This window comes from Rhinolophus sinicus, chromosome 17, assembly GCF_057876585.1.
Source record: "Rhinolophus sinicus isolate RSI-liver-muscle chromosome 17, RSI-T2T, whole genome shotgun sequence".
Classification (NCBI taxonomy): Eukaryota; Metazoa; Chordata; class Mammalia; order Chiroptera; family Rhinolophidae; genus Rhinolophus; species Rhinolophus sinicus.
Genome location: NC_142517.1, coordinates 13,540,129 through 13,553,923, shown reverse-complemented (window position 1 = coordinate 13,553,923; position 13,795 = coordinate 13,540,129). Strand labels below are relative to the sequence as shown.

Below are 13,795 nucleotides of genomic sequence, written 5' to 3'. Positions count from 1 at the left end.
AACTCTGAAATTGTAAGAAATTTATTACATTAAGTAATCATGTATCCTACATGCTTCCAGGATAATATTTATCAGAAATAATTATTTAACTATAAATACAGAGGGTGCCAAAAAAATGTATACACATTTTAAGAAAGGAAAAAACTGTATTAATATATACCGATAACAAAAGATGAAAACAAGTCACGTTTCACTTCTGCAATTACAAGAGGTGCTCAAAGTGGTTACCATCAGGGTCCAGACACTTCTGATGACGGTGAACTACTACTGAGTAACATTGACCAAAGTGTTAACATCTCTTAAAATGTGTATACATTTTTTTGGCAGCCCAGGTATATCTATAAAAACTGCTTTATAAAAGGGACAGCAATATTTAATCTTAAATATAAGATTCAAATATGCTTACTTCAATGGGACACATAAGGTTTAAAGAATAATTGATACTGGCTAAATTAAAAGTAAAATGGAAACTCTATGACATTTTATAGTCAGTTTGAGATTTATACTAAGTTTTGGATTAAGCATTTTATTTCTAAGAAACCATTTTTTCCAGTAAATTTTAGGTATTATAATCCAGTAGGCTCCCTCTCACACACTCTCTAAGGTTTCTAAAATACAACTAAGACAAGTACTCCGGATGTACTAAATGCATCTCTCTCACATACCTTAATAGTTGTAAGTGTATAAAGCACAGCTTCCCAGAGAGCTGGGCACACAATGGGGTCACTGTCATCAATGCTAAGTAGAACAGATGAGCTCACTTTTGACGCTTCATCTTTCATCAAACGCGGAATACGCTGGCACAAAGCGGAAACTAATTCAAAATAGGCTGAACGGATCTAAAAGGAAAAATGAAAAGCTGAATTAAATTAAAGCATAGTAAAACTATGATAAGCTTTAATTTATGGTAATGGCAGATAAGTTATTGATACGAACCCTCCCTTTAATAAACTAAAAGGGCTACAAAAATACTTTTTAAAATCTTCTTAAAAGTATCAAATGGCTGCAAAGACATTAGGAATTACCGAGCCACAAGTGAAGGCAGAAAGAATTTGACTTTCTATTTCTTTGGCTGAAGCAAATACAAAGCCTCTCTAGTGGCAGCATTCGGGGCCTCTAATTATCCCTATGAATATACTAGGCAGCACAGAGTCAAATACCCCCAAACAAAAAATAAGGCACTATGAGCCACTATCAGCAGCAACCAGAAATAACACAGAAATCTGTGACATGAAATCTTACAATTATCGATTACAAACTCTGCATCAACAATGCTTATTATATTTAACAAAAGTTTAAAGAAATTTGAAGGGAAAAGGATCCTAGAAAAAAAAGCATAGCAGATGGGAAAAAGAATCAAGCAAAATTCCTAATCTAAAAATAAGAGCTCAATTCATTGTTTAAAAGCAGATTAGCTACAGACAAAGAGAAAAATCAGTGAACTGAAGATAGAGCAAAAATATTACCCACCAAGGAGCATGAAAAGACAAAAAGATGAAATAACACCAAGTAGAGCATAAGAGACATAGACAAACAGAGTGTGCAGATTAACATATATGTAATCAGAATCTCAAAGGGAGAGAAAAGAGAGAATAAGGCAAAGGAAGTATCTAAAGAGATAAAACTGAGTGTTTTGTACAACCAATGAAATACACCAATCTACAGATTCAAAAATTCCAACAAATCCCAAGCAGGATACATAAAAATAAATCTACACCAAGACACATGGTGCAAGGCTGCAAGTGCAAGAGAGGGAGGGAGAGAGAGTGGGAGAGAGGGAGAGAGGGTACGAGGGAGAGGGAGAGAGAGAGAGAACTCTTAAAAGTAGCCAGAGGAAAAAGCAAACTACCTTCAAAAAAAGGACACTAAGACCGACAGCTGATAGAAATAATGCAAATCAGAATACAGTGAATGTCTTCAATACAAAAATAACTGCTGATATTTAATCCTGTACCTAGTAAACATGGCTTTCAAGAACAAGAGTCAAATAAAAACATCTTCTGATAGAGGAAAAAAGTCTATATCACCAACAAACCAGCACAAACAGAAATCCTAATGGTGCACTCTATGCAGAAGGAAAATGATCCCATATGGAAAGTAAGAGATGAAGAAAGGAATAAAGTGCACACAAAGCAACAAATATGTAGGTAATTCTAAATAAAGATTAAGAGTATAACAACATTTCTAGGACTAAAACAAATAGACAATAAATATATTTAACACCACAAGGTATTTTATTCCTTCATATTTTATATAAAATATTACCACATAAAAGGCAGTGGAATATTTAAAAAGATAAACATACAGCAGGACTATGTATGTGTATCTCTTAAACGCTAGGCTGGAAAATCATGATTATATAAAACATCAAATAAAAGCAATAAAAAATAAAAAATATTTAAGCATTCAGTTATGACAGAAATACTCAGCAAACTGAGACTAAAAAGGAAATCTTGAATCTTATGAAATACAGCAAGCATCATACTTAACATTCAGAGTCTACAAGTATTTCCATTTAAGTCAGGAACAAGAAAAGGATGCCTGCTATCACCTCTTCTACTCAACATGGTACTGGATGACCTAATTAATACAAAGAGACAGGGGGGAAAAAAAGGAATTGGAAAGTACCCAAATAACTACCTATAATTGTAGCAAAATAGCAGACTATAAAAAAATATTCAAAAAGATCGAAAGACAAACTATTAAAACTAACAGGAGTTTGGAAGAGTTGGTGGATATAAAATTAACATATAAAAGCAGAACACTTCAATAAAAAAAATAGAAACAAAATAGAAAATGTAATTGAAAGAAAACCCACTTTATAGTGACAAAAACCATAAAGACATGTTCAGTATGGAACATATTACACAATGTTATTCTATGATGCAAAGCGCCTACAATAGCCCTAACAATTTTTAAAATGAACAAAGTTGGAGAGCTTTAAGTCCTACTACAAGACAACAATAATCGAGAGTGTGGCACTGCTGTAGGGATAGATAAATGGAACAGAATAGAGTCCAAAATTAAAAACCCACATGTATGGTCAACTGAATTTTGACAAAGGTGCCAGAGTAAGAAAAGGATAGTCTTTCAACAAATGGACAGATTTAAAGTATTTTAGTAGCTTAAAAAAAAGTACTGAAAAAAAGCAATAAATGAAATATAACACAGTATCACTTATTGAATTAAAAACATACGCAAGAAAGCTGTGACGTGCCTAACAGAGAAAATACGAGTTAGATAAGCTTCATTCAGACATGACTTCTAGTGGTATTGTCCATGAGTTCAATGTTAATGAATCAACAATATATATTTTGGGTCTTTAAACAGACCCAAAAAAACAAGGTTATGTATTAATCAAGTGACAAAAACGCTATGACCAGACTTGCAGGAACCTAAGCCCATGTTTTCCCTCTCCGGAGAGCAATGCTTCAGTGTTCACTGATTCAGTGTTTGTGGGACTCTATGGAACATAATTATCAGGAGTAACGAGAATCGACCATACATACAAAAGGACATGCGTTAAGCACATTTAGAATAATCAGCTGGTGGAGGTGGAGAGTGGAGAGGGAATAAGAAAAAAAGGGAAAAAATAAATACATCAAATGAGAAGAGCCTTGTCCACGCCAACATTTTAAGGTGCCATGAATGGAGGAGTATGATAATCCAACTCTAAAGTCCAAAGAACTAAATAAAAAAGTGAAAACACAGTAACATGGTAAGAGAGGCAATTCAGTCCTATGGCAAAGATGTACGTATTTGTAGTTTTAAACATAAACAATAAACATAAAGCACAAACTAACAGGACTGAAGGGAAAAAGGAATCAGAGAAATGTCTTAAAATAAAAAAGATAAAGATACCTGAGGTATACTGTGTTTTCCATACTTCCAAAATTTATTCTGTGATAAAAGAGACTTAAATTTCTCCTCCAGAGAATCAAGCTCATTATCAGGTAAGAGGCAAAGCAATTTCTTTAATGCCAATAAGGAACAAGTCACAACCCGAAAAAATTTAGCTTCTCTCTCTTCCTCTGGAACAGTTCTTGATGTGAAAAGAAAATAAATATGCATAAGGATTGAGTTCAAGCCAAACTACGTTATTTGGCACTTTTATTTTAAATGTTTACCATTAAATACCTACCCAAGTTGCTTTATTTCTATATTCTATTCTTCCTGTGCCAATCCCCCCTTCAAAGTACAAACATTCTCAGAATTTTAATCACATATGTTTCACATAATACAAGGTGAAAGTAGACAAAAAGCCAAATTTGAAATAAGTGCCAGTGCACTGCTCTCAATAGCAGTTAGTAGGGAACAGCATCTATGCATCTAAGATAACTGTCCCTCATGGACTCTCAAGAGTTTGATTAGAGCATGAGAATAAAAGTCAATGGAACGTTTTACTACTCTTTCAATAGAAATAATCATGGTTTTTCAACTATGTTTTTTTTTTTTTTACATGAAAAGAAATCACAGCTGGCAGAAACATCCTCCATAGAAACATCAGCAGATCCCTGATGTAGAATTTGCACAGGCAACGTTTTATTCAAGGGCTTTGTGGGTCACAGAGTTTCTACTGGGCTTTCATCCCAGTGTTCAGGACTTTATTTCCTTTGGGTTTGCTTGCCTACCAAGTAAAGAGCCCAGTTAGAAAACTTGCTTTATAACGTAAGGCTCTATGAATCCTTGAGAACCTATATCTGTATTATAAATAAATAGAAATACAAAATTTTATATATCTATGGGGACATTGCCATTTTACAGTCTTAACTGAGTAGAGTTCTTAATTGCATAGACTACCCTGTTACCTAAATTATAAGACTTTGTTATCTTAATTATCTGTAATTATCTCTTAGTTCTGTCAAAGTTTTAAAGACTGGGGAAAAGTCTGGATATTGTCAAAGGTTAGGGGTGTGTGTGTGTGTGTGTGTGTGTCTTTTTCTGTAGACTAACTGCATATGTTTGCGTGGGTAGGTTTTTTCCTAAAATACTCATTTAGCCCCGGCATTTTTACACATTTGTTGTACACTTGCTATGTTCCGAGCCCTGTGCGAGACATTAGAATAATACAGAGATGCCTGTGACATTTTTCAACTATTTTCAATCAGACCTTAACACGGTTCCTGCTATGACTGTCAACAGGTAAATGTGGGGAAAATCTAAAAACATCTTTTTTTTTTTTAAGAAGAACCAAATATGTAGCTCGCAGATAATTCAACATAAATAGCAGGACAGCTCGCAAGCAGAAGCAGATAAAACAGCACCAGGCATACAGCACCATATAAAATATTTTCATCTCTACATTTAGAATCCCCTTTTTGAAAATGTCTCATTGAATTTATTATCTTATTACCTATGAGTGAAACAAATCCTTAACATGAGTTACATAGATACAATAGATACAATACAACTTACTGTGGGTCACTGAGTGTATCAGGTGTTTCTCTTATAAGATGATCCTGCAGCACCTACGGAGACGGAAAAACCCCATAGCCTTGAGATTTTATTGAATTGTCAGTGGTGATCAAACAGAGCACAAATGTCATCTTACCTAAAAGATTTTACCCCTTCTCCACAAAAGTAGCAAAACTAAAAAGTTTGAACTTTACCTATTTTTCTTGTCCTATCAATCCCCAAGGTTGGCTGCTGTTAGGGTAAAAAGGATAGGGCACTTCTTCAAAACACCTCTAGCTGCCATCAAGAGGAATTTCCCCCTAAATACTCCTGGCCTCTTGCTTCTCCATTCTCTTGCAACCAGCAGCAGCAGATGGGATACCGGATTAGTAACTTTGGGAGAGAAAGAGGCTCTGCTTTCCGCTCCCCTCTTTTTGAGCACCTCCCTTTTCACACAGAACACAAACTACATTCAGCTCTACCTCAGGAACATCTAAGAGTCCATTTGAAATGTCGGGTAAGTCTGCCCACTTCTGGAGTACAGTACTTGGGAACCCAGTGTTCTAGTATCAACATTTCCAGCAATAACTAACGTTTTTGAACTTTTCCACATGCCAGATAACGCTTTGAGCACATTTCATGCATTAAATTAACCCTCACAACTACTCAGTGAGGTACTTTATTGAGTACTTTATCATTCCCACTTTAATAGATGAGGAAATGGAGGCACGGAAACTGCCAAGGTCACACACCTAACTAATGGAAGAGTGGGACTGGAACTCCATGGTATGACCCAGAGCCCATGTTCTTACACACAAGTATAATATACTGTCAATAATTTTGATATTTTGATCTTCATTTGCCTAACTCCTCTCTAGTAAATTGATTTTGTACTTGGAAAAGCTCAAACCCAGTATCTGTAATGAACTGTGACATAGAAAACTAAAGAAAAAATATCACGGAGGAGATAATCTACATGTTCAATGATCAGTTATCCATCCATAACAAAGCCAAGAACAAGAACATCAAACAAACAAAAACCATGACCAGCCAAATTAGTCGTCTCAAAATCCATTTTCTAAAACTCTTAGTGTCCAAACTGTTTGAGAATATGATTAAAGCAACAAATCCTCTCCCTAGAACAATAAGCTTGGTACACCTGAGATGGGAAGAATGGAGAAACTTAGAACCTAAATAGGGACCTGGAATGCATATGTGTGGGGGTGTGGGAAAGGTACTGGGTGAAGAGGTCAGATAGGTAAGCAGGAACCATATCATGGAGATCCCTGCTGTCCAAGATTAAAAATCTGGACTTGTAAGTAAAATGGGAAACCACAGGAAGGTTGACTGGTTGACAAGAGGTAAGGAAGGAGAGGGGCGGATGGAAGGAGGGAGGATGCTTAAATAGGATTATACACAGGGTGCTATGGAAACACAGGAGTACTAGATAAGGGAATGAATGCAAGCATAAAGTTTTTTAAATCCTCAATTCCCCCCTCACTCACAGTCCATCTACTTTTACTTCTTCATATAACACTAAGAAGCTTGGTCATCTGGTTTTTCCAGTCCATACATTAGGAATAGCAAAAAGGAAGGAAGAAATGAGGAAGACAGTATTAGATACAAATAAAAATGAAAGCCACAAAAGTTATGGCTGATATCAGTCTGGCAAAAGTGTTGACCAAGTGTTGAAGAAATTTTCATATCTCTTAAGGGAAGTATAGAATCATATGGCTTGGAAGGGCCATTTATCAATATCTACAAAATTTTTAAATGTTCTTATCCTTTGATCCAACATATGGCTACTATTAGTTCTGGTAACTGTCACCCCCCACAAGGTATGAAGAGATCTATTCAAGAATGTTCACTAAAGCAGTGGTTGTGATAAAAAAAATAAATAAAAAGTAGGAAAAAAAAAAATTGCGGCAAAATTCCAAATGTATATTTTAAAAAGAAAAATAAACTGTTGTACAACCATATAAAGGAATAACAGAGAACAAAAAAGTGAAGTAGATCTGTATACATGGAAATACACGGCAGGGGGAGAATAAGTTTAGACTTAATTTGTAGATTTATTTTTTTTAGATTGTATATTATAAAGCATATATCTAAAATTTTGATATGATAAATTAACATTTATAAATTAAAGATGGAAAACTTAAATAATCCAGAAAGCTCCAATCCAACATGTTAATTATACTAAAAATCCAAAATAAGCAATTGGGTTAAACACTTATCTTAAAAAGACAAACTTCCATTGGAAATATTTCACATACTCATTCCCTCACAATGCCAGGTAAAATAGCTGTCGCTGTAATATGCCTTATTCACTTAAATACTTAAGAAAGAAAAACGAACAATAGATGCAGAACAGTGCCAAGAACTTACACTTATAACTTCGTCCTTACAAAATGCTATGGCTTCGGGCTGCTTGCTGGGAGGGAATGCTGCTTCAAACGCATCTTTTGCTGCCGATGCAGCTGGTGCATAAGCATCACACTGAGCCATTAACCAATAGCCCATTACGGTTTTTAAATAAGGAGCCAAGTGTTTCTTCACTTTAAGGATAAGTTTTTCAAAAGCTTGCTGTGTGGCTTCTCGAACCCTGCGGTCGTGATCCTATTGAAAGTATAATATGGTTTAAAATAGATCTAGCCCATAAAAACAAATACAGACATTTCTATGATGACCTATTAATAAGAGTTCAGCTATGTGCAGAGCTAAACTGAAATCAATAACTATGTGAAATAATTATTTTTTCCTTTTTCCCTTCTCCCTATGAGAACAATTCTTTTCCAGATAGAGTCAATGCTAGGCCTTCAACAATTAAGCAATTCGTTAGTATTCTTCTGCAGCAAATATACAAAGAAATTAAACTGCCGAAATGTATTATGACTGGAAAGCATCTGGGTGATTCTGACCTAATTTTAGAAAATACAGACTCCCTCTATACTTTATGCAACCCAACATGATCCAATCTGTGTAGCAATACTGACATAACATTTTATAACCTTCACCAAAACATATAAATATGACAGCCCTCATGACTTCAACCAAAAAATACATAACAGAAATAAGTTAGAAAAGTCTTAATACTTACAAGTGAAATTTTGCAGAAAATTCTTGGCCAGTATGGAAGCACTCCTTTTACAATTTCTGTGTCTCTCTCTGTACACATGGTTCCAAACTCCTGCATGGCCTAAAAGTAAATTAACATTGTTAAGGATCAACAGCCATGACATTGGCTATTGATTATATTTACTCTGTTCTAGAAGCTTAGTCTATTTTATGGAATGAGAGAATACATTGTTTCTGTTTGTGCCCCATGGGACTAACTTGGTAGAATTAGTCCCATGGGGCACATGGGACTTTCTTTACAGGTTAGTATGGTAGAAGCTTTTCAGATGTTATTTAAAAAATAAAATATATACAAACAAAAAGTCCCATTTAAAATTATAGGGTCAAATTACACTCCCTAAAGGGAAAAAACTATATAGCCAGAAATCCAAAGTGGTTCAAAAACATGCACAGCAACAAACTAATTTCTAACAGAAGATAAAGTAAGCTTAAGTCTGTGTTAGAAAAATGTACAATTATAAAAGAAATCATTAGCGATGATTCATTTTTCTTTACATAAAATATGCCAATGACATTTTGTCTTAAAAAAAGGATTATGTTGACCATTTTTGTGAAAACAATAAAACTTGCTTTTAATTTTGTTGTGACATCTTTCTTAGAAAGCTTCCGTAGCACCATTCGGAAATCAGAATCTACAAGACTGTCTATTTCTTCAGCTCCTTGAATAGCAGGAACATAGCCCAGGTCACTCTGAAATGTTCCAAAACCAATAAATCCAGGCACGGTTCCCTGTTCTTTGGCAAGAAGTTCTGCAGCTCGACCACTGTTTGAAGGCTGATAAGAAAGTAGAGAAAAAAATGTCAGAGTCCTGGAAAAGCTCAAAATTTAACTTTGAGATCTTTAGAGGAATTCCTTAATAATTCCCACAGTGGAACAAGCTCTTATTTGAGGAATTTTTCTTCTTAGCCTAAGATGTCATATACTGCAATGTTCCCCAAAGATGAATGTTTCTGTCACCAAGAATTTATCAATGATCCTAGGAGTTATTTCCTGAAGATCAGAAAAACGTTTTTATAAACTGGATACAATCCATTAGTGGCTCATGATATCAATTTAATAAGTCGTGACAGTACTTCAAAAAAATAAAATATTTAAGATCAGAGAATGCATCATGTATGAAAAGCCTAAGCACTGTTTGATAGATATTGTTATTTCAAAATTTATATAAATAGTATGTATTCACTCATATGTGTGCTGTATGATATATAATTAACTCATAAATGGATTATATCTTTTCATTCATCCATCCATTAAATAAACATTTATTATGCAACTAGGATAAGTCTAATGAGAGCTTCTTCTAGACACGGAGTTAAGTTCCTTGAGGGCAGACACACTCATTGCCACACACTCAAAGCCTAGGCTAACCTCTTTGGGCTAAAATGGTTACAAATTACATTATTACGGACATAAAAACTGATACAATATTATGGACATAAAAATTGATACAAGATACATTTTTTTATTTTGAACCATAGTCAGTGGTTTGTTTGACTGATACACAATATAGTAGTAGCCTCCTAGTACTAAAAGTTAAAAGATTAGTTGTGACCAGAAAGAAAATATTTGAACTGTTAAATAAATTAACATATCATCATCTAATAGGAAAACACCTCAGTTCGATATCCAAGGTAACATAACAACCCATCTCAACTCATCAGTTTCTTATATCTCTATGTTATGAACGACCAGAAATGAAAATGATAGCCTGAATTACATTTTTTCAAAACAGTAGCATTTAAGACTAATTTCAAAAAAGTTTCTCTATTTAAAAACTTTATTAAAATAAACATTATTCAGTTTGTCTTTTTCAATAGTGTCACATGAACAAAGAGCTACAAAGACAGTTGGTGAATTACAATGTAATTCTGAAAACTACATAGGATGACATTAGGACATCAGAATTTTATCTATAATTCCATTTGTAAACAACTTTATTATTAAATAGAATAATGAAATAGTATAAAAACCTAATTATTGCTAAAAGCTAAAGGAGTCAAGGCTGAATTCTGAACTGATCTGAATTACCAGTTTCCAACTTAAAAGTAACAAATTATTTTTAAATATACTAATTGCACCTTATTCAATGTCTACTTCGAATTTAAAATATAGTTACTGTTGCTCATTACTTACTCTACTGTATGTTAAATGTTTATACCCACAGATCAAAAATTAAGAACCTTGATTCTATTTCTGGCAGTTAATTTTCTTATACTACACTTACTTCATTCTTTTGTGCCTGTCTTATAGAGGTATTTGAGGTGGCAATCTTGTGTCGACAGTTTAAATACCTGGAACCCTTAAAGATCTTTCACCATCTGTCCTTAACCTTTTCCAGTCTTCTGCCACTCTTTTCTTCCCTTGTCCCACTCTTCCTCCTCCCCCTCCCAATTTTGCTGCCACTATTTGTTTCAATGCCAAATTGAATTCAAGGTTCCCCGAAAATGCTGTGCCCTTCCACAATTTGGTCTTTGCTTATCTTTTCTCTCCACCTGAAAACACTTCCTTCCTTTTCATTGCCTGACAAACTCCTACTCATCCTTCAAACCACACTCATGTTTTCAACATTTGCTTCCCTCAGGTCAGTCTCTGTTCTTCACTGTTCTCCCACTTTCTTTCTACTCATACCTCTATCAGACTTCATTAACATATTATAATTATTTGCTTGCTTATCTGTTTCTATCATCAAGATAAACATTTGTCTATCACCTTTGAATACATGGCATTCAAGATGCAATGGCATTCTGTTAATCAGTGACTACCACTCAAATACCAACTCTGCAACTTCCTGGCTACATGAGCTTAGGCAAGTTCATTTCTCTAAGCCTCAGTACCATCATCTTTAAAATGAGATAATTGTAGTTGAATGATTACTTGGGTTGTTGTCAAGATTAAACATAAGTTTTTAAACCACCATAGTAAAAACTGATTCCAGCAAGAATCATCAAAGGATGCTAAAACCATTAGGTGAAAATCTGTGGGAGAGAACAGGATATTCCCAGACTCGACATATTATTTGTCAATAGTCAATGTAAAAGGATACCTTAACCAAGTGATTAAACAAATGCCACCAATAATGGGACAAACAGGTATCATGTGCCCCTGGTGATGCACTAAGACACATCACCTATAAGGCATTCCTGTCAAAAACTGGTAACCTGAATCTAATCATACAGAACAATTAGACAAATCTAAATTAAGCAAAACAATTGGCCTAGACTCTTCTGAACTATCCATGTCATAAAAGCAACGCCCCCATTTCGGGGGACGGGAAACCCACTGTGAAAGTCTCAGGATCTAAATAACTGAATGGAATGAGTGATCCCTGACAGGATTGTGGATGTTTTTCTAAAATGTTCTATCTAAAGAAAAAACACAAAAAATGTTATAGAGAACATTGAGATGATTATAGAAATCTGAATACAATGCTGTATATTACTAGCTACTAGTATTATACTGAAGTTAAATATTTTGTGTGTTATAATTGCTCATGGTTATGTAGAAGAATGCCATTCTTTTTTGAATATACATGCTGAAGTATTTAGGAGTTAAGTGTTATAACTTATGCAACTAATTCTCATAGGGTTCAACAAAATACATATATTTACAGAGAGAAAAGACAAATGTGACCAAATATTAACAATTGGTGAATCCAGAATACATGGGTTGTCGCTCTACTATTCTTGCAATTTTTCCTTAGGTTTGGACTATATCAAAAATGAAATGTTGAGAAAATTTTTTAAATAAAAATTTAAATGAGAATGCAAGTCAAGCACTTAGCATAATACTGGCAAAAGGTAAGCTACTATTATTGTTGTTGATATTATCTTCCAAAACAGACTGACAGATCTAAAAAAAAATGTGGGCTGATATCACTAGAACTGGATCAGAAACAGGAAAAAGAATCCTCATTAAGTTGGGTTGTGCCATAACAAACCTAGTACCATACAAAATACTATTATAGCATCCCTAATCATGTAGGTTTAATCCACTTTTGGGTCTTTTAAAATGTAGAGAGCTTCTATTATATGCCAGTTCTTGATCTAGGCTCTGAGGCTACCAGTAGCAGATAAAAACATCTGTCTTCATAACATCTGCCTTCATAACAATCACATCCTAGTGAAACAAGACAGTAAATGAAGCGAGACAGTCAATTACACAGCATGTTAGGAGTCACAAGTGCGATGGAGTAAAACAAAGCAGAACAGGAGAATAGAGAGTAGGGGACGATTGCAATTTAAAAGAGGGTGATCATGAGGGACCTCACTGAGGTGTCTCGGCAAAACTTGGAGACACCTAACGAAGAGCCTGGGGGCGCCTGACAGGCCAGGTCAAGGCTCAGTGAAGAGGCAGTGTGGTTGGACGAAGTGACCCAGGAGGCAGTTGAAGATGGGGTCGGAGATGAAAAGAGGCGAGGGGCAGATCACACATCATGTATTCCCGCATCCTAAGGGCTTTGGTCTTTACCCCAAGGGATGCGGGGAGCCACCGTGGGTTTGTGAGCAAAGGAGACACGATCCGAGAGGCCACGCACACCAGGCTCCCTCTGCTTCCCACCCACTCCCTGTACCCAATGCCGCCTTCTCTACCCCGGTCGCGTAACCTTCCAGTTGAAACTGACACTTAACCATTTCTTAATGAAAAGAGTGTGTGGGGGGGGGTGAGAGTCGGGGGGTAAGACAGGGGAACAGCTCCGGCATGAAACACCTTCTCTTACAACTGCCCGATCTGCTCAGAGACAACCCACCCGCCGGGGTACGCACACAACAGAGAGGTCACACTCAGCGCGCAGACACGCGCCTCCCCACGGCCGCGCTGCACACGGGGCCGAGGGGGCCGCGGGGAGGCCAGGATTCCCGGGTCGGCGAGGCCACCGCGCACTCACCCGCAGGTTCCCCTTGGTCCGCTGCTTGTTCTTCCCGCCCATGGTCGCGATCTCAGCCGAACTGTGCCCGCAGTCCCGGTTGACACGGCCGGGCCACAACTTCCGGCCCTTCTCGCCGGAAGTGGGCTCACAGGAACAATTTCCCCGGCCCTCCCCTTCCGCCACCCACCCCACCTGCCCGCAGCCCCACTTCTGCTCCCGCCTCCTGCCGCGGCCTTAACTATGTAAGGGCGTTGACGTCACAATTAGAGCCGCGCCTGAGTGACGTCATTCCTTCCAATAGGCAGCCAAGCACCGGATCGTAGCGCCAAATCCTTCCTTCCTCGCTTTCCCGGAGCGAGATTTGTTCCCATCTTAGCGAGTAGGAGATTGGCACGT

General features: G+C 36.4%; 1 protein-coding gene across 1 annotated transcript in view; it reads right to left on the bottom strand.

The window, feature by feature from the left end:
* The window catches only part of LTN1 (listerin E3 ubiquitin protein ligase 1), a 47,961-nt gene extending 34,405 nt beyond the window's left edge, over nucleotides 1-13,556 (bottom strand). Inside the window, exons 1-7 of the mRNA XM_019729877.3 lie at nucleotides 13,418-13,556; nucleotides 9,103-9,306; nucleotides 8,495-8,593; nucleotides 7,783-8,013; nucleotides 5,416-5,468; nucleotides 3,862-4,042; nucleotides 666-839 (exon numbers count right to left, since the gene is read on the bottom strand). Of these exons, the coding sequence (XP_019585436.3) occupies nucleotides 666-839; nucleotides 3,862-4,042; nucleotides 5,416-5,468; nucleotides 7,783-8,013; nucleotides 8,495-8,593; nucleotides 9,103-9,306; nucleotides 13,418-13,459 (984 nt within the window). The 5' untranslated portion in view covers nucleotides 13,460-13,556. The remainder of the gene's footprint in view (nucleotides 1-665; nucleotides 840-3,861; nucleotides 4,043-5,415; nucleotides 5,469-7,782; nucleotides 8,014-8,494; nucleotides 8,594-9,102; nucleotides 9,307-13,417) is intronic.
* Nucleotides 13,557-13,795: the final 239 nt, after the last annotated feature.